The sequence below is a fragment of the Heterodontus francisci genome, chromosome 27, assembly GCF_036365525.1.
Source record: "Heterodontus francisci isolate sHetFra1 chromosome 27, sHetFra1.hap1, whole genome shotgun sequence".
NCBI lineage: Eukaryota > Metazoa > Chordata > Chondrichthyes > Heterodontiformes > Heterodontidae > Heterodontus > Heterodontus francisci.
Window position 1 is genome coordinate 33,260,793 of NC_090397.1, and position 21,743 is coordinate 33,282,535.

Below are 21,743 nucleotides of genomic sequence, written 5' to 3' on the forward strand. Positions count from 1 at the left end.
CATGCAATTATGTCCTGGTGCTGATATGATGGACCTTCAAGGCCGCAACCATCTTCCTTTGTGCCAAGTATGATTGCAGCCATTGGAGCATTTATCCCCTGATCAGTTCTACGAGGGCTCCTTGGTGCCACACTTGGTTGAGTGTTGCCTTTATGTTGAGGGCAAGTCAGATCTTTTGCTCTTGTTATGATCAAGGCTGTTATGAGGTGTGGGCCAAGTTATCTTGGGGGAGCCCAAATTGAGCTCTGGTGAGCAGGCTGTTGGTAAGTAAATGCTGCATTTGTGATGGTGGGACCTTGGGAGGAGGCCGAGATGGATCATCCATTCAGCACCTTTGGCTGAAAACGGTTGAGAACGCTTCAGCCTTAACTTTTTGCATTAGTTTTCTGGGCTGTGCCATCAATGAGAATGGGAATGTTTATGGAGTCTCCTCTTCATATTATGCTTAATTGTGCACCATTATTCACAACTGGAATAGGGAGGACTGCAGAGCATTGATTCTGTGATCACTTGGCCACGTTTATAGCATACTGCATCTGCTGCTTAGCATGCATATAATGTGTTTATAGCTTCATGAGGTTGGCATCTCATTTTCAGGTTTGCATAGTTCTGCTCTCTGGTCTGATAGTTTGAAATCTTATCCTTTGCAGCCTTGTCACCTCACTATACTGAAGCCCAGAGGCAGTAATTAGGTGAGCAGGTAGATGGTTGGGTCGTGGGTTTTAAGGTTTTTTCTCTTTCTAAAGTGGGGCAGTAATTTAAACTGGTACTGGGCAGGTAAATATTGTATTAAATTTGTAGCTTAACTAGTTAAACTAGATATAACTACAAATTATCATTCAGTGATATTTCTAAACTTGAAACCTAATTAGTTAAATAAGGTAAGGCAGTGGAGAGGTAATGGCAGACATTTAAGGAGATATTTCATAAATCTCAACAAAGATATGTTCCATTGAGAGAGTCTCTAAGAAGGCTGCACCATTCGTGGCGAATGAAGGAAGCTGAAAATGGTGCTAAATTGAAAGAAAAGGCATACAATGCTGCAAAGAATGGTGGTAGCCCAGAAGATTGGGAAAATTTTAGTAATCTGCAGAAGATGACTAAAAAATAATGGGAGAAATTAGAGTATGAGAGTAAACTAGCAAGAAATATAAACCGACTAAGACCTACAAATATATAAAAAGGAAGAGTTGCTAAAGTAAGCAATAGTCCCTTAGAGGATGAGAATGGGGAAACAAGGAAATGGCTAAGACTTTTAACAAGTATTTTCTATCTGTCTTCACAGTAGAAGACATAAAAAGCACCTCAAGAATAGTATAAAATCAAGAGGCAAAAGGGAGGGAGGATCTTAAAACAATCGCCATCACTAGCAAAACTAATGGATGTTTCCCCTCATGGGGGAATCTAGAACTAGGGGGTACAGTTCCAAAATAAGAGGTGTCTCTGTTAAGGCAGAACTAAGGAGGAATTGCTAATTACTCACTTGCTAATTGGTTTTTCATTTGGATACTGGTGAGGGTGGTGTCCAGACTGGCCAAGAGGGTGTGGGAAAATGCGCACTGACATGGAACACAAAAGTCCGAGTGTTTGAAGCTTGTGTCCTCAGTTCCTTGCTCTATGGCAGTGAGGCCTGGACAATGTATGTCAGCCAAGAGCGACATCTCAACACATTCCATCTTCGCTGTCTCTGGAGAATCCTTGGCATCAGGTGGCAGGACCGTATCTCCAACGCAGAAGTCCTCGAGGCGGCCAACATCCCCAGCATATACGCCCTACTGAGCCAGCAGCGCTTGAGATGGCTTGGCCATGTGAGCCACATGGAAGATGGCAGGATCCCCAAGGACGCATTGTACAGCGAGGTCGTCACTGGTATCAGACCCAACGGCTGTCCACGTCTCCGCTTTAAAGATATCTGCAAATGCGACATGAAGTCATATGACATTGACCACAAGTCGTGGGAGTCAGTTGCCAGCGATTGCCAGAGCTGGTGGACAGCCATAAAGGTGGGGCTGAAGAGTGGCGAGTCGAAGAGAATTAGCTGTTGGCAGGAAAAGAGGCAAGTGTAAGGAGAGAGCCAACTGTGTAACAGCCCCGACAACCAATTTTATCTGTAGCACCTGTGGAAGAGTCTGTCACTCTAGAATTAACCTTTATAACCACTCCAGGCGCTGCTCCACAAACCACTGACCACCTCCAGGCGCTTACTCATTGTCTCTTGAAACAAGGAGGCCAAAGAAGAAGAAGAATTGGTTTTCTATTTGGATACTAGTGAGGGTGGTGGTTCCTCAGAGGAGTTCAGTCAGAGCCAAGTTTGTGGCATCATAAGTAGGGGAGGAAGAAGAGTGCAAGAGCAGTAGTATTAGGGGATTCATTAGTTAGGGGAACAGATAGGCCTTTCTGCGGCCATTGACTGGACTCCAGAATGATGTGTGGCCTCCTTGGTGCCAGGGTTAAAGATGTCACGGAACGGCTACAGGACATTCTTCTGGGGGAGGGTGAACAGCCAGAAGTCATGGTCCATGTTGGTACCAATTACATAGGTAGGAAGGGGGATGAGGTCCTGGAAGGAGATTAAAAAGCAGAACCTCAAAAGCAATAATCTCAGGATTACTCCCTGCCCCACATGCAAGTAAGCATAGGAATAGGAGAATTGAGCAATTGAACACATGGCTGGAGCGCTGGTTTAGGAGGGAGTGCATCAGATTTCTGAGGCATTGGGATCAGTTCTGGGGCAGGTGGGACCTGTACATGATGGACGGGTTGCATCTTAGTAGGGCGGGGACTGATATCCTCGCAGGTAGATTTTCTAGTGCTGTTAGGGAGGGTGAGGTACGGGTGGAGATTGCCTTGTGGAAATATGATGTGGCTGTAACAGAGACCTGGCTTAAAGAAGGACAGGATTGGGTGTTAAATATTTCTGGATACAAGGTGTTTGGGAAAGGGAAAAAAGGGGGAGTGGTGGTGGTGTTGATTAAGGAGAGCATTGCAGTTCTGGAGAAAAAGAATGTTCCAGAGGGGCTGAGGACAGATCAATTTGGCTAGAGCAAAGGAACAAAAAAAGGTGCGGTTACATTGCTCTGTGTTGTCTATAGGCCACTAGCTAGTGGGAAAGACATGGAGGAACAAATTTGCAAGGAAATTACAGAGGGGTGCAAAAATTATAGGGTAATTATAATGAGGGACATGAATTATCCAAACATAGACTGGGATACTAGTAGTGTAAAGGGCAGTGAGGGGCAAGAGTTCCTAGAGTGTGTTCAGGAAAATTTTTAACAGTATGTTGCTAGTCCAATGAGAAAAGACGCACTGCTAGACCTGGTTCTTGGGAATGAGGTGGGCCAAGTGGCTCAAGTATCAGTAGGAGAGCATTTAGGGGACAGTGATCATTGTATCATAAGGTTTTGGCTAACTATAGAAAAGGACGAAGAATAATCCAGAGTAAGAATAATTAACTGGGGAAAGCCAACATCAGTGGGGTAAGAATGGAGCTGAGGTGAATAAATTGGAGTCAAAAGTTGGCAGGAAAACCAGTAGCTGAACAATGGGCTACCTTCAAAGAGATGGATTGGGCACAGTCGAAGTATGTTTCCTTGAAGGGGAAAAGTAGGGCAAACAAATCCAGAGCTCTCTGGATGACAAAAGAGTTACAGAGTAAGATAAAGAAGAAAAAGTGTGCTGATGACAGATGTCAGGTAGAAAATACTAATGAGAACCAGGCTGAATATAGAAGGTCCAGAGGGGAAGTGAAAAAGCAAATAAGAGAAGCAAAGAGAGAGCATGAAAAGAGACTGGCAGCTAGCATTAAAGGAAATCCCAAAGTTTTCTGTAGACGTAGAAATAGTAAAAGGGTAGTAAAAGGAGGAGTGGGGCGATTAGGGACCAAAAAGGGGATTTACACATGGAGGCTGAGGTATTACATAAATACTTTGCATCTGTTTTTACCAAGGAAGAAGATGCAACCCAGGCAATGGTGAAAGAGGAGGTAATTCAGACACTAGAAGGATGTAAAATTGATAGAGGATGTATTAGATAGGCTGTCTGTACTTAAAGTGGATAAATCACCAGGGCCGGATGAGATGCATCCAAGGATAATGGAGGGAAGTGAGAGTGGAAATTGCAGAGGCACTGGCCATAATTTTTCAGTCTTCCTTAGACTTGGGTGGTGCCAGAGGACTGGAGAATTGCAAAAGTTAAACTCTTGTTCAAAAAAGGGTGTAAAGGTAAGCCCAGCAACCACAGGCCAGTCAGTTTAACTTTGGTGGAGGGGAAAGTTCTAGAAAATATAATTCAGGACAAAATTAATAGTTACATGGACAGATGCAGGTTAATTAAGGAAAGCCAGCATGGATTTCTTAAGGAAAAATCATGTTTAACTAACTTGTTGGAGTTTTTTCAGGAGGTAAGAGAGTGTTGATGTGGTGTACATAGACTTTCAAAAAGCATTTGATACAGTGCCACAACAGATGTGAGCAAACTTATAGCTCATGGAATAAAAGGGACGGTAACAACATGGATTTGGAATTGGCTGAGTGACCGGAAACCAAGATTAGTAGTTAATGGCTGTTTTTCGGGCTGGAGGAAGGTTTGTAGTGGAGTTCCCCAGGAATCAGTGTTGGAACCCTTGCTTTTCCTGATGCATATTAATGACCTAGACCTTGATGTACAGGGAACAATTTCAAAGTTTGCAGATGATACAAAACTTAGAAGCATTGTGAACTGTGAGAAGGATTGTGCAGAACTCCAAAAGGATATAAACACATTGGTAGAATGGGCAGACAGGTGGTAGATGAAATTCAATGCAGAGAAATGCAAAATGATTCATTTTGGTAGGAAGAACATGGAGAGACAATATAGAATAAAGGGTACAATTCTAAAGGTGGTGCAGGAGCAGAGGAAGCTGAGTGTATATATGCAGAAGTCACTGTAGGTGGCAAGACAGGTTGAGAGAGCGGTTAATAAAGCATACAGTATCCTGGGCTTTATTAATAGGGGCAGAGAGTCCAAGAACAAGGAGGTTATGTTGATCTTGAACTTTAAGACACTAGTTTGGCCTCAGCTGGAGTATTGCGTCCAGTTCTGGGCACCGGACTTTTGGAAAGGCGAGGGCATTGGAGAGAGTATAGAGAAGATTCACAAGAATGGTTCCAGGGATGAAGAACTTCAGTAATGAAGATAGATTGGAGAAGTTGGGACTGTTTTCCTTGTCGAAGAGAAGGCTGAGAGGTGATTTGATAGAGGTATTCAAAATCATGAGGGGTCTGGACAGAGTAGATGGAGAAACTGTTCCCACTCGTGGAAGGATCGAGAATGAGAGGGCACAGATTTAAAGTATTTGGTAAGAGAAGCAAAAGTGATATGAGGAAAAACTTTTTCACGCAGCGAGTAGTTAGGGTCTGGAATGCACTGCTTGAGGGTGTGGCGGAGGCAGGTTCAATTGAAGCATTCAGATGGGAATTAAACTATTTTATGAAAAGGAAGAATGTGCAGGGTTATGGGGAGAAGGCGGGGCAATGAAACTGAGTGAATTATTCTTTCGGAGAGCCGGTGCACACTCGATGGGTTGAATGCCCTCCTTCTGCACTGTAATGATTCTGTGAATTTCTTCTTCGAGGGTCCTTAATCTTTGGAATTCTCTTCCCCAGAGAGCAGTGGAGGCTAGGGCATTGAACATGTTCAAGGCTGAGTTACACAGATTTTTGATGTACAAGGGAGTCGAGACAGGCAGGAAAGTTGAATTAAGACCAAAATTAAATCAGCCATAATCTCAATGAAAGGCAGAGCAGAGTCGAGGAGCTGAATGCCTACTCCTCGTATTTCTTGTCTTATGATTTTATGTAACCTCATCTAGCCCTAGATACCTCCCTTGGAATTCTGTCTCCGCCTGACTTTGATCTTTGACACATCCTGATCTTTGGGCCCTTTGGACCCTGAGTTCTGCAATTACCTCCTTGGACTCTTCCACTGCTCCTTAAAATCTAACTCTTGGATCAGGTTTTTGGTGACCACGAATATCTGCTTGTTTGGTTCAACATACGTTTTTCTTTGATTACACCTCTGAATCTGTTTTGGAGATTTTTCGACATCAAAGATATTATATAAATGTACCATATTGTAGACGCCATAGGAAAGCAGATGTTGTGTTATAGCTGCCTTTGATGCTGCCCCCCTGCTGATGTGATTCATGATGCAGGGTCATTTGCACAGGTATTCTAATGGCACCCAACTTTCCCTCTCTTCCTGCCCTACCACCTGTCCTACTGTACCTGTATTGTCAGACTGACATTCACTTTTGGATGAGCCACAATTCCCTCTAGCTAGATACTATTTGACTGAAGCCATTTATTATTTTCTTGACAAAGGTGAACAAGAGTGACCTTTATATTTAAGTTTCTCCTGATGTCAGTAGTATTCTGTAACACAGGAAACAAGATACAACACACCATCCCTGTTTGTGAACTAAATGTATTCATTTGGCTAAAGAGTTCTCTGAAGTGGGTTGGTGCAATCTTAAATGAAGCCTGTTTGGATGTTTAAAAAAAAATATTCGAGGAAGAGCAAGGGAGCTATTCCATTGTGCCAGCTGACCTTTATCCTTGTGCACATATGTATCCTTCAACCGAAAGCACCAAAACGGATTAATCTTATTGTTGTTTGTGGGAACTTGCTTACAAATTGCTTCCACATTTGCCAAAATAACAAAACTTCAAAAATGATTTCATTTGCTGTGAGGTGCTTTGGGACCTCCTGAGGATATGAAGGACCCTTGATAAATTCAAGTGCTTTGCAAAAAAAAAAGTCACATAAACGCAGCCCCCCAGACTCTCTGTTCCTTTTATTTTTTGTTACCTAGGCAGGAATCCAAAGACTTGATTGTTGACCCTCTCCTAGTTCTCACTGTTCATTAACTGGCCACTGGGGCTAGAAGTTGAACCTTACAGCCTCCTCCACGTGAGGATTCCCTGCAACAACCCATGTTCCTGGCTGGGATAGAGCTATCGGACTATGAGTATTGGTGTTTTCAGGGGTGATTGCTGTTGTCTTAAGTTTGCCTGAAATATGAGAGGGATCACTTCACAGGCTGATTTTATTCTGATCTTATCCACATATACCAGCTTATCGCTATACTGTTAGTTTAATGTTTTGTGAACTCAATTTTGGTCCAAGTATTTCAAGAGAAGTTGTCTTCAAAGTTAAATAACTGAAACTTGCAAAATGTGACATCTGCTATTATGCAGAAATCGTGCTATGACCTCTTTAGTGTGGGGATAATTTTGAAACACGCCACAACGTATTCCTTGGTCCTGGCTTGTCAAGTGAAAATTGGATATAAAATTTATTTAAAGCATCCCTGAAGTTAGTTAACTTCTTCAGCAGTGCAACTTTTAACCTCAATATTAATATTTTTCAGATGTAATCAAAACTTTATTTGAGATGTGTTCTTTGTCAATGGATCTGCTTTTATTTGGAAAAAGTATTTCCTCCCCACCCTGATCACAAAATAAGTTTTGTGTTCATCAAGGTGAGGGTTATTTAATGCAGGGGAATGTAATATTTTCCACTTCAACACTCAATGATGGCATCAAGCAAATAGAAGGCAGATATAACATGTTTAAATACCCATTGAAATTCCTACAGCATCTGTCTGTGATCTTTATGAAATTGCCAGTTTGCTTTTGTTTTAGGGCTAGAATGATACAGCACAGTGGAGACCATTTGGCCAATCATGTCTCTGCCAGCTCTTTGAAAGAGCTCTACATTCGTCTCACTCCCCTGCACTTTCCCTATTGCTGTACAAAACTTTCCACAAATTATTTATCCAGTCTCCTTTCAAAAGTAATTAAATCTTCCACCACCCTTTTAGGCAGTGCATAGGCAACTCACTGCATAATTTCTTTTCCCCCTCAAGTTGCCTCTGGTTCTTTTGCCAATTACCTTAAATCTGTGTCCTCTGCTTATCTATCCTTTTGCCATGAGGAACAGTTTCCTCTAATGTTGTCAAAACCTTTTTTTATGATTTTTATCAAATATCTCCTTAACGTTCTTTGCTTTAAGGAGAGCAACCCTAGTTTAGTCTCTCCATGTAACTGAAGTCATTCATCCCTGGTACCATCATAGTAAATCGTCACCGCACCCACTCTAAGGACTTGGCATCCTTCCTAAAAGTCTGGTGCTCAGAACTGGCCACAATATACCAGCTGGGGCCAAACCAATGTTTTCATAACAGTTTAGCATAACTTCCTTGCTTTTGTGTTCTGTGTCTCCATTTATAAAGCCAAGGATCCATAAGCCTTTTCAACAGCCTTTTCAACTTGTTTTGCCACTTGCAAAGACTTGTGTAGGTGCACCCACTTTAAAATTGTACCATTTGGTTTATATTGCCCGCCGTCGTTCTTCCTCCCTAAATGAACTACTTTGCACTTCTCTGCATCTTCCGTCTCTGTCCTGCTGAAGTCAGTTATTATCCTCCTCACTGTTGTCAGCCTTGTCTTTTGCACTTGTGCAAATCTGTGCTATCTTTGAGAATGGGGATGTTTATGGAGCCGCCTTTTCCCATTAGTTGTTTAATTGCCCGTCATCATTTGCAAATGGATGTAGCAGGACTGCAGAGCTTTGATTGGACCTGTTGGTTGTGAGATTGCTTAGTTCTGTCTGTAGCATGCTGCTTCCGCTGTTTAACATACATGCAGTCCTGTGTTGTAGTTCCATCGGGTTGGCACCTCATTTTTAGAGACATGTGCTGCCCTTGTGTGCTTTTCTACACTCCTCGCTGAACCAGAGTTGCTCCCCTGGCTTGATGCAAATGGTAGAGTGGGGGGTATGCCGATATTATGATCCCCACAAACCAAAAGAACAGAATTTACTGAATGCCCCAATAAGAACAAATGGAAAAGATTTCATTTTTATTACTTTAACAAGCAAACCAAACTCAACATAAATTAAACATGAAGTTATAGACAAATCATATACAGAGTCGTACAGCATAGAAACAGGCCCTTCGGCCCACTGTGTCCATGCCGACCATAATGCCTAACTATACTAATCCCACCTGCCTGCATTAATTCCATATCCCTCTATAACTTGCTCATTCAAGTACCTGTTCAGATGCCTTTTAAATGTCGCTACTGTTCCTGCCTCCACCACCACCTCAGGTAGCTCATTCCAGATACCCACTATTCTTTGTGTGAAAAATTTACCCCTTTGATCCCCTTTAAACCTCCTCCCTCTCACCTTAAATCTATGCCGTCTAGTTTTAGTCACCCCTACCATGGGAAACAGACTCTGGCTTTCTACCCTATCTATGCCTCTCATAATTTTATATACCGCTGTCATGTCCCCTCTCAGCCTCCTTCGCTCCAGGGAAAACAGACCCAGCCTATTCAATCTCTCTTTATCACTCAAGCCCTCCAAACCAGGCAACATCCTTGTGAATCTTTTCTGCACCCTCTCTAGCTTAATCACATCTTTCCTGTAGTGCGGTGACCAGAATTGCACACAGTACTCCAAATGCGGCCTAACCAACGTTATGTACAACTGTAACATGACGTCCCAACTCTTGTACTCAGTGCCTTGGCCGATGAAGGCAAGCATGCCATATGCCTTCTTCACCACCCTGTCTATCTGTGTTGCCACTTTCAGGGAACTGTGTACTTGCACCCCAAGGTCTCTCTGCTCTAGAACACTCCCCAGGGCCCTGCCATTCACTGTATATGTCCTGCCCTCGTTTAACTTCCCAAAATGCATCACTTCACACTTGTCTGCGTTAAATTCCATTTGCCACTCCCTTGCCCACTTTCCCAGTTGATCTATTTCCTGTTGTAACCTTAGACAACCTTCTTCACTGTCCACTATACCACCAATTTTGGTATCATCTGCAAACTTACTAATCATGCCCCTTAAATTCACATCCAAGTCATTAATATATATGACAAGCAACAAAGGGCCCAGCACCGATCCCTGCGGCACACCACTGGCCTCCAATCTGAAAAACATTATATATATAATTAATATAGATTACACATTAATGGTCAAATACAACAAAGATAGAGCTTGCAGATTTCTTGGGCTGTCCACTCAGCAAAGATGGTACCAAACAGCCACAAAGTTACCTAAAACTCTGAACTTCAGGTAGGTTTTCAGTTCCTGTCCTCCAAGATGCAGTCACCAATTTAATGCCTTCTGGTTGATTGTGAGTGTTGCAGTCTTCCCCTCAACGTTTCTGTTTTGCCTGCTGAACCCCCTGGGCCCTGCTCACAATCTTGATGGTGTGGATTGACCAGTACTTCCTTAAGTCACTGAAAGCAGCTGCTGCAGCTCATATTTGCCAGCTCCCAGAATCAGGTTCCAGTTTTAGCAGCTTGTCTGCAAAACACTCCGCCTGCAACCTGTTTCAACAGTCCAGTCTTGAAATCTGAGCTTGGATAGCATGTCTCTAGTCAGATGACTGTGTCTTACCTGGTTACAATCAGTTCTGTCGTCTCAGAACCCTGAAGTTTTTAGTTTCACTTTTAAGTTAGGGACTGTCTCAAAGAAAAAAATCTTTGAAACCAGAGCCAGTGCACCGAACAGATTTCAATAAGTCATCTGTTCTGACAACAGTCTGCACACGCTCTTCCACTGGTCTCGCAAACCGCAGACTATATCACAGCCGGTTGGTGAGGTTGCAGATTGCGATGGAATACAATTTTGCTTCTAATGGTTCACAATGCCTCATGGATGCTAAGTTTTGAGTTGCTACACCTGTTTTGGATCTATCCCATTTAGTACATGGGAGTGCTGCACCACACGATTGAGGGTGTCCCCAGCATGAGCATGCACAAGGATTATGCGGTGGTCATGCCTACTAATATTGTCGTGGACAGATGCATCTGCGACAAGTAGATTGGTGTGGATGAGCTCATGTTGGTTTTTCTCTAGTGTTGGTTCTCTAAACACCTGCCGCAGGCCCAGTTTTGCAGATATGTCCTTTAGGACTTGGCCAGCTCGGTCATTCGTGCTGCTGAGCCACTCAGTGATGGTCATTAATGGCCCCCACCCAGAGTCCATTCTGTCCCCTTGCTACCCTCACTGCTCTGATTCACCAGCTGAAGGTTGGTGATGGGTGATATTCAGCAGGAAGTTTTCTTGCCCATATTTGACCTGATGTCATGCAACATCATGGGGTCTGGAGTCGATGTTGAGGACTCCCAGGACCACTCCCTCCTGATAGTATATCTCTGGTGGGTCTGTCCTGCTGCTTGGACAGTCAGTACCCAGCGACGGTGATGGAGGGGCCTGGGACATTGTCACGAAAGGTATGATTCTGATTATATTAGGCTGTTGCTTTACTAGTCTGTAGGATAGCTCTCTTAATTTTGGCACAAGATCCCAGGTGTTAGTGAGGAGGCCTTTGCAGGGTTGACTGCACTGGATGTGCCTTGGTTGATGCAAGGTGGCCCATCCATTTTATATTTTTGATAGCGATAATCGGATCAGAAATCAAATCAGAAATTTGTAGCCATCAGGAGAAGCAGTTCAAATCACAGCTGAACTGCGGTCCAAAAGGATAAAGGCCAATATCAGACCTACGCCACCAGTACAGATAGTTAATTTTAACAATGCAATAGATTAAAAAAACTGCCCTTGGTTTATAATTGTAGGGCCATAATATCATGGATGCCATTTAAGAATGTTAAAAATTTCAAATCATTGGTATTGAAAGAGTTAAGTTGTTTGTGAAATTTCATGTTGAACCTTAAACATCTGCATTGAGTTTCCCAGGTGGCGTAAGATAAATAACCAATGTTTGAAACGATAAATCTGTTTGAGTGAAATAATGAGATTAATATGAAATGTTTCTCGTTGAAACATAATTTATCTTTTTAATTTATTCATGAGACAGTATGATTCTGCAGTAGCAATTTGTTCACTGTGTGAGCTCTGAGTTTGTTTCGGAATGACAGGAACCCAAGTAAAATCTTAAAGCAGCAAATGCTAAAAATACACAGCAGGTCCATCAGAATCTGCTAAGGTGAAAGGCCAATAATATAACTTCCGAGAAGGATAAGGGCAGCAATCGTACGGCAATGCCAACACCTGTAAGTCTCAAACCATCCTGACTTGTACATCGCTGTTCCTTCATTGTCACTGGGTCAAAATCCCTACCTAACAGTCCTATGGGTGTACCATTTACCACACAGACTGAGCAGTTCAAGAAGGTGGCTGATCACCACCATCTCAAGGGCAATTGGGGATGGGCAATAAAGGCTGCACTTAGTGCTGATGCCCACATTCCATGAATGAATTTTAAAAAAATATATAGTTCTTCCTACTTGAACAGGCCATATTTAAATTGGACAATTATTTAAATCAAATAGTGCAAACCATTTTCTGTTGCCTTTATTGCCAATTACAAAGTTGTTCAGAGGATTTTTAGCGTTCCGGCTATTTTGGTAAATAGGTGTTCTGTGAGTAGTTGGCATCTCATTAAGATGCAATTACCTTATATACTTAATCAACTCTAACTGGTGTTGGGTTACAGTTTGCACCAGTCAGTACTGGCTGCAGTAACAAACATGCTCAGTGAGTGGTTTGCACCTCGTTAAGGTGCAATAACTTTGCCTACATTCCCCTCCAAGTGAAAAGGTTGAAGAATCAAGCTTGCGTTGAAATAGGCAATTTGATTTGCAAGTGTAGTGGAATCTTGTTAGGCTTAATAGCTTGGGGGCAGACAAAAATGTTGAATATGACTAAATTCATATAATTTATCTAACACACATAGTGGACAAAATGCATCAGTATGAACATGCCTACCATAAGCAGTGGGAGTTGTATGTATATGTGCGTGTACATGTGTACTTGTGTTCATGTACACATGTCTGCCAATATGTATGTGTGTACGTTAGCATTTTCCCCACCACTGTGTATCCTAATACTCCACCACAGACTCTCAAGGCACTCTTTACCCTCCACTGCACTGCTTTAGTTTAAGCTGCTTAACTGAATAGGGCTTCAAATTGGGAGAAAAGGAAATAGCCATTGTAGAGTTCTGCTGGGGAGAAGGATTTAATGTAACAAAAAGGGCTGGGACCTAGACTGATCAGAAGTTGCTGCTGCTGGCTACAGAGTAAGCCTGGCAAAGGATGGTAATTGGGAGCAGAGTTGGATAACAGGAGAGGAGAAAACATAGGTCCAGAATTTGTTGGAGTGGGACACCTTATGGTGTGCCCCAGTAGTTGGACTTGTTCCTGCACCCTTCTGCTCAAAAATGTTTTACTCCCAATGATACAGTTTATGCAGTGCAAACTGGCTAGCAACTTGTGGCGATTCACTCCTTGTCACAAATTGCCGGCTGATTTGCACACCATTTATTTTTCAAATTCTGGCCATATTTTCAGACAAATCTTGCAAATATTTTTAGAACACATTGACCTGCATTTTTTGATCAGCGGTGCAGGCGCAGTAATTGCTGCTTATCATGAACAGCTGACCCTGACTTTTTCTAGGCTTTTGAGCAGCAATGTGGAATCATCGGGCACGTGGTCCAGCATGGTGCCCTCTAGGGGAAATGTGCAGTGCCTGTGAGCAGGGCAAATAACATAATGGCTCTTCAGCCAATCAGATTGACGAATCTTCATTGAGAGGCAGAGTAAAGGCCTGCTCAGGTCAAGGAAGAAAACCCAACCCGAACTCGACAGGACCACATCGACTCCGGCCCGAGTCCCTCCAATTTTTCTTATGCCCGACCTGACCCGAGCCCAAGCCCCGGAATGTTCCCTTTACTTAGTTTGCGACTCCCAATCTTCAGGAAGGTGCAACATGAGCGTGATGATGTCATAGATACGCTTGCTGCGCAGACTCAGAGTTTCCCTCTTTGACGTTCTGGACTCCCAGCTCAAGTATGTTTTTTTTTTACTTTTAACACTTAACTGCAATTCTTGCTGTGTGTGTCCGACCCGAACCCGACCCATGTCGTCGGGTGCTGTCGGGTTCGGATCGGGTAGCAGGCCTTTCAGACAGAGTCTAAAACCAGAAGTATAAATTCTGTTTATTTCATTGTAAAATTTTGTACAGAAAGTGAGAGGGAGGGGGAAAAAGATTGTATTGAGAGAGAAATGAGAGACAATGAAGTAATAAAAACAAATTTCATGTCTTTTTTACATCTCGGACACCTGATTAAATTCTTCAAGACATGATACTCCAAACTGGCATAATTACACTTCAAGGGCTTGAGAGGTTTGTTTGGCAGCAATTATGTTGTCATGCCGTTACAGATCGTTTGCACCTGTATTCACCAATCCTAACTTTACTGCCATGTGTTTAGTGGGGAAGTACAGCAATTTCATGCCCTTACATTGATTTCACTGCCAAATCTATCAGTGAGGTACGAGCATATCACAGACTTTAGAGGAGCAGGGTAATGTGGACAGGTACTTTCTGATCTCCGTGGTTAACTGTGCATGTGTGGAGTTCAGAAGTTTGCCATACTTGCTCCACAACAATGGTGAGCTCTGATGGTCTCATCATTATTCTCATTGCAAATCCTGGCCCAAAAAATTTGGAATAAAATGTTACTGATAATATTAAAACTACTTTGTTCACATAACTGCAATCACTACGCTTCAAAAGTAATTCATTGGCTGTAAATTGCTTTAGAATATCCTGAGATCATGGAAAGAAGTATATAAATGCAAATCTTTAGTTGGCACTCTGGTGCAACTGAATAGTGGCCAGAGATTTGCAAAGACACAATGTGCTGTGTTTCGCTTTTCAAATAATGCTGAGGTTAACGGTGCTCACTGTGTGGAAATCGGACAGCAATCTTTAGCGACTGCACACGCAGTTAAACACGTATATCGAAAAGTTGCTGTCCGAGGTGCAACATTCCTCCATAGGCTTCCTATAAAATGCATCTTGCTGTCTGACTTACCATTCAAGTACATTGAACAATGTGAAGTTGCTGTACTTAACCCATAGATATGATCTAAACTCGCGAGAAAATGTTAGAGCTTGTCCGTTACGGTGTAAGTAATGTTTTAATAGCATGATAAGTGTTAATTAATGTCAAACAACCTCTCTGGGACTGAAGATTTATTTTTACAAGTGTGGAGTCACATTCCTTCAGATTTTAATCATTGATTTAAAAAAAAAATATATGTTTACTTTTGTAATTTTCTGTTTCAACTCTAACTCTCTCTCTCTCTCTCTCCCCCTCTTGCCTGACCATCTTTCTTTCCATCTCTCTCACTTCCTGTACCTGATTTGACATTGAATTCAATATTCTGACATATTCTAGGCCAGTCTGTGCTGTTCATAATTCTTCAACCGATTGGTGAAGGAGGTACACAATTGTTTTCCCTGTTCACAGATCCCAGATCCTCTCAAGAATGTTGCACTTTTTTAATATTTGGCAGGCAGGAACTTCCAGTGCTTAAGTCCATTAAAAAGTCCATGGACAAGTACAAGAGTAATGAGTGGTTGGCTTTGTTTGTGCAGTGCTCAGAGCAAAATTCCACCCCCCGCCCCCGCACCACCAATGTCAGACAACTTTTGAAATTGCCGTTAAAAATGTGTATGTAAATTGTTTCCATGTTAAATGTTAACATTTAAGTGTTTGCAAATATCATGACCACAAGAAGTAAGTTTATTGATAGGAAGTGTGTACCATGTGCATGATTTTTAATCATATGTGGACATTTTACTTTTGTTTCATTGCCGTATGTTAGCACTGTGAATTGACAAAATTTGACAGCAAGATTAACTCTCGAAACATTTGATGCTTTTGATCATAAAGATGGAAATTTATTAATTTAAACAGGTAGTTGTGAAGAATCCATGATATGCCAAGCAATACATAAAACATAACTCATAATTAAATCCAACACTGAAATTAAGGTGCCCTAATTTTTTATACAAACTGATGAACTTCCACATAGGCCAGCGCTTTTGAGGTGACTAGGCAGTGGAATCGGCTTTAAAAATGTTATTGTTCAGTTGTGATACAATGTGCACAGTGTCCTTGAAACAATTTGTATTGCTATTCATTTTCAAAAATACACCTGAAAATATTTCCTTCATTGTAGTTTCTTAAAATTCTTTTCCAGGTCTTTGAACGCATTCTTTTCATATGGGCTATAAGGCATCCAGCCAGTGGATATGTTCAAGGGATAAATGACCTTGTTACACCTTTCTTTGTAGTTTTCGTTTTTGAATATGTCGGTAAGTCTCCAGCACTGATTGTGCCACCTTATTTGTGTTTTTAAAGATCTTGGGTTATTGTAGCAATGCAATAGGCAGTATACGTCTGATTCTTCGAGGTTGTATGGAAATAATCTTTGTCCATAATGATTTCAGAAGATCAACTTTATGTGCTTAAATAATGCAGCCTTATTTGTATATTCAAAAACCATCTTTTCAAGTATTTTGAAGCTTAGGTTAAAATTGAGGTTTATTATATAAACCCAATATCTTTTAAAACTCCCTGTACCCTCTGTCGAGATGTCAATGTTTTGCATTAATGGAATTAACAGAAAAGGACAAGGTGCCCTTGAGTACCCTGAAAGACGATTTCTCATTTACGGATTTACAGGATGATGCTTCTTCTCCTTTGTTAGCTTTCATTTCTGGCGTTGTGGGAGGTCTTAAATTGCTTTGCAACTAATGATAGCTTCTGGCTAATCATCTATTCAGTAGGGAAGGGCCAGACTCTGGAGGACCTCTACATTTCTCACTCCAACTTTCATTTTATGTGTGAAAATCTTCCTAATGAGCCTGCATTAATTGATTCTATCAAGTTGTATTTTACTTGTTGAAATATAATTAAAAATGTCAGACCACTTAAGTTCATGTAAAAATGGATTTTTAAAATTGGAAAGTAAAAGAGTGTTTCCATCTGAAGTTTAGAAAGTAATATTTACTAGTTCTAAATATTAATTCATGTCTTCAGTAGATTTTGAAAGTTCCCTAAGTATAACAGATTTTTTAACTTCAATGAAGATTTAGTAATACATAGAATGGACAAGGCTATCCCTTAGCCCTTTCTTGCACATTCTTGTTTGTCCAGCCTAAAGCCCGAACTATATGGAGTTTGCAGTACAGAAACCAGCCATTCAGCCCAGAATGTTTTTTAGTACACAAAAGGTTATGAACCTTATTTTTTATTAGAGTTGTTAAAATTGCATTGATGAACTTTGCACTTGCTGTTGAATACAATAGTATGTGCAAGTAAGGTTTGTTGAATCTGTGTACTGGAATGCTATTTAGAATGAAATGAATTTCATTAAAAATAAAGTGAACTTGAAGTATTTAGCCAAGTATTTAAATGGAAAGACCATTTGGGTGTAAGTTCCATATTAGAAGGGTTGCACCAATCTTGCATTGAATGACCCCTTTCTGTTACCAGTACTCATGGCCATTTTCAGTTAACATGCAATTGTAGATATCGTTTTAAACTCGGAGAATGGTATTTCTACATGGAATAGGGTGATGGATCCAGAAACACACAAGATGAGTAGGAAGCCATTTCCTCCTTCCTTCTTAAAGAATTTGCAAGTTCAAAAGAAATGTATTGGTGATTTTCAGTTATGCAGTCCATGTGTCTCTTCAGATATATGTTTAAGCAGTCAGTTACCCTGCTGGCTTGCAGTATTAGTGAGTGGGCAGACAGTAAATATGCGTGTATTTATCCAATATACAACAGGACTTCCGCAAGGATTTCCAACCGCTATTGAAATTTCTGAATATGGAAATAAACCGGAGTGGTTCATTGTTTTGATCATCAAAAATGGGAATCAAATGGTAGTGAGGAAGACTGAGCAAAAATTTCAAAATCTAAGTTTTAAAATAGCTGTGCATCACCTGTTGCATTGCAGCCAGTACATCTCAACAGTATCAGATCATTTTTCCCAACAGGTGTTCCAAGTTGGCAGTTTTACTGCATTAGTCTTTTTTTTAAAAAGCTGTTCTAATGCAGAACATGTAGTACACTTGAACCAGGAGTGACCTGATTCAACCAGTAACTATATTGTCCATTGTAATTGTGTCAAATTAGTACAGTGTGTCAAAGACTTCACATAAAGACTTGTATTGATATTGCACAACATTTCTTTCAGACATGTACCAATGTATTTCGCTTTCAAGAAGTTACATTGAAGTGTAGGGACTGTTATGTCAGAACAGCTCATGTATTCTCAATTTATTTTAAAATGTTTAATTTTTTTGTTTTAATACTTTTGTTCTATTGCTGTTTATATGGGCCAAATAAATCTTTCTTTAATCACATTTAACCTGCCTGTGAGGTGGTGTTTCCTCCCCTTGCTCATCAGATGGTCTGTCATGAATTTCTGGTTTTCTTTAGTTAAATATTTAACTAACGGATGTTTTCTCTGCTTTTTTTGATCGTTGGATTATTGAGATCAGTGAAAAAAGGTTCGCGATCAAAGCTTTACTCAGTGTTTACAAATGTGTAGGTTTAAAGTTTGGTGTTAGAACTTATATGGGCTCTTTTTTTTTTATAGTGCCTGTTTGCAAATTGTGAAAAAGTTGTGAAGGATTGCTTGCTTTTATTTATCAACTGTGCATTGTGGTCTGTTATGATTTTGGATGTAATACGAATGATGAAAGGATGGTACCTAAGATCCAGTGGTCGTCATATCATTGGAAATTAAATGATTATCACACCATGTGAAAAGAATGATCACCAAAAGCTGTCAGACATCAGGAGAGGGAATGGAAATTGAGCTGGAAGGAGTTAAATGGAATAATGCTTGGGTGATCGAAAGTAGAAAAATGATGGAAAACAGAAATCTCGGAACAAGGAAATGGAGATATAAAAAATGTGGATAGAGAAGTATTTCAATTACCATATTTCAGTTTTGTTTGAATAAATCACAATTCCTTAACCCACCTGACCTTTTCACACTCCTCCAGCCCCATAACTGCTACCAAATGCTTCGCCCCTCTGATTCTGGCTTTCTATTCATTCTCCTCCATCCCACCACTGGTCGTCAATCTTCAGTCATATTCCTCCTGCTTTGTGGAGCGCTGTCTCAGGATGACTTGGCCTTCCCACTTCTCTACAGCTCTTTGGGGGAAAAAAAATTCAAACACATCTCTGCAACCAGGTTTTTCATTCTAGTTCATGATCTCTCTTCCTGGCTGTGTTAATTCCCTGTTGCCATATGTGAAGTAGCTTGGGATGTTGTCATCATTGAAGAAATTAAATAGATTCAAGTTGTTGCATATCAGATAGCTGGTTTGGGTTCGCACCAAATTTGAGCGAACATTTTTGAGGGATGTTCTTTAATGAATCGTATGGATTAATTTTAATAGTACCTTACTTTACTTCCCCAAATGTGTTAGAATAATTTCCCCGATCCCTTCTCCAAAGAAGGTGACCCTCAACCACCACCTTCCCATACATTACACAATTGCCCACATTTCATTCCTCCCACTTCCCGGAATGTCTACTAGATTGTAGCTACTAGATTCCTCCACTTTTCCTCCTTTTTCCATATTCCTTTCCACATGTGGCCTTAAGCTTCTGCTTTCCTTTTATTTTCCAGATGGGCAACCTAGTTTCTTTACTCAAACACCGCCACTCACTTGAACATGATTAATATCAACAATTGGCAAATTGCATAGCAATTATATGAACCTGTGCTTTCAGTTTTCCGTGTCCTTCAGGGGAGACAACTGATCTGACTGTTTTCTACGCAGTTCTTGGGAAAGTAAGCTGTGATTCAATGCTTCTTCTCATATTAAATTCAGTAACTGCAAGTCTGCCTTTGTTTAATGAAGCCAATTTCAGGATCAGAATTCACTTTACCTTTTATCTTGACTTTCATCTTCAGTATGCAGTAGTTAGCAGAATTCCAAACGTTGATTTCTTTTTGAAATTTCTGAATGTTTTGCACAGTGATACTGCAATAACATTCCCTGACACATATTTACAGGTGATCAGATCCTTCACCTCATTGCGCAGCATGCCATGCTTGGTAATTAACATACAGACCACAGAGATGTATAAAATTTCACACCTGGCTGCAAAAACACTGGCTGGACTTGGAATTGGTTTGACTGCAATTAATTCTAACTCAGCAGACATCTCTGAATAAATATTTCTTCCTCTCTGAGTATAGTTTATTTACTTAGTTGTTGATTCCTTTTCTCACAAGATTTACATTATATTTTGCCATTAAGCCAAACGCAGCTGCAATCTTAAGTTGTGGGGTGAGGAGGTTTGGCTTTGAAATCAAAATGCCATGGAAGAAGAGAAACTGACGTGAAGCCTGCAGAGGTCTCTTGTTGGCTAATGATGTATAAAGAGTACCCCACAACTGGATATTATGCAAATAGCAATGGATATATATGTTGGTAAAAAAGTTTGGTTCTTGTAACTTAGTTAAAGTACTTGGTTCAGATTACTTGCAGCTTTAAGTCTTGAAGGAGCTGGGAACTGACATAAATTAAACCTTAGCTGACACAATTTGGGGAGACGGTCATGTGGTAATATCGCTGAACTAGTAATCTAGAGGTCCAGGCTAATGCCCCAGGGCAATGGTTCAAATCCCACCATGGCAGCTGGTGGAATTTAAATTCAATTAATTAGAGTACTGGTGCCATGAAACAATCATCAATTGTTGTAAAAGCACATCTGGTTCTCTAATGTCCTTTAGGGATGGATATCTGCCATCCTTAATGGGTCTGGCCAACATTTGACTCCAGACTCTCAGCAATGTGGTTGACTCTTAACTGTCCTCTGAAATGGCTCAGCCAATCACTTAGTTGTCGAGGGCAATTAGGAATGGGCAAGAAATGCTGGCCTTGCCACGACTCTCCTGTCCCATGAAAGAATAAAAAAAAAAGTAAATCTACTTTATCAAGAGATTTCTGAAGACTGTAAATGAATTGTTTATATAAACTGGTGAAAAGGAATACCTGGAAACTATGGACCAGTAGGTTTGACATCTTGGAGAGCAAGTCTTCAAAATGATGCAACAGATCTGGGTTAACATTTAGAGCAGCATAACTTGTTCAAGATGAATCTGGATGGATTCAAGAAGAAAATGCTGTGCTGAATAAATTGCTGGATTTTCAGCTAAGCAAAGTTTTTAATGCACTATAGTAGCAACATCTGGTCTGGATCATTTGAAGTCCAGATGCTCATTTCTCCAAATTCCTTTGATCAGATTTTAAAATGTTATTGAAACATATTTGCTGATATATTTAATGTTTGGCAGAATATCCCTTTCCTTTTTAAGGATATTTAGATGGTAAGGCATTAAACGTGTCTTAAGACTTTCCCTCATGTTGGTACTTGTGAAACCGGCAGAATACATTTTGGTTTTTCTGAGTTGAGTAAAAATTTGGTTGTGTTTTACTGTGTGATTCTGTTCCTAATGTAAAGTTGGTGGCATGGGAGAGAGCTTGCTTTGTGAACAGTGTTTGTATTTCCAAAAGAAATGAAAAAGGCACTGAAATGCCCCAAGTTTAAGATGGGATTAAATGGCAATAAAGGGCTTTCTATGCACTATTATAGAATTGGAAGTTAACCTAAGAAGTGTTAGAATAATTTGTTTTTCTATCCTATATTTTTCCATCTTATCAAGTAGGTACATGTGCTAAACTTACATTAGAAATTATCATCAGTGTTAATTACCAAGGCTTGTTTAACAGCCAAGATTATTATTATTGTTATGGCACTGAAAAAGACATTACTGCTGGAGTCAGTACTAAGACTGAATAAAGATTTGCTGACTGTTTCAGAG

At 40.7% G+C, this 21,743-nt stretch overlaps 1 protein-coding gene across 9 annotated transcripts in view; it reads left to right on the top strand.

Moving 5' to 3' along the window:
- Positions 1-21,743, top strand: part of tbc1d22a (TBC1 domain family, member 22a) — a 534,956-nt gene that overhangs the window by 186,161 nt on the left and 327,052 nt on the right. For all 9 annotated transcript variants that reach the window (XR_010977650.1, XR_010977651.1, XM_068059138.1 and 6 more), the window contains one exon: positions 16,080-16,194. Coding sequence is in view for 7 of the 9 variants with exons in the window: in XM_068059138.1 (XP_067915239.1) it covers positions 16,080-16,194 (115 nt within the window). In the remaining 2 variants the exon portion in view is untranslated. The remainder of the gene's footprint in view (positions 1-16,079; positions 16,195-21,743) is intronic.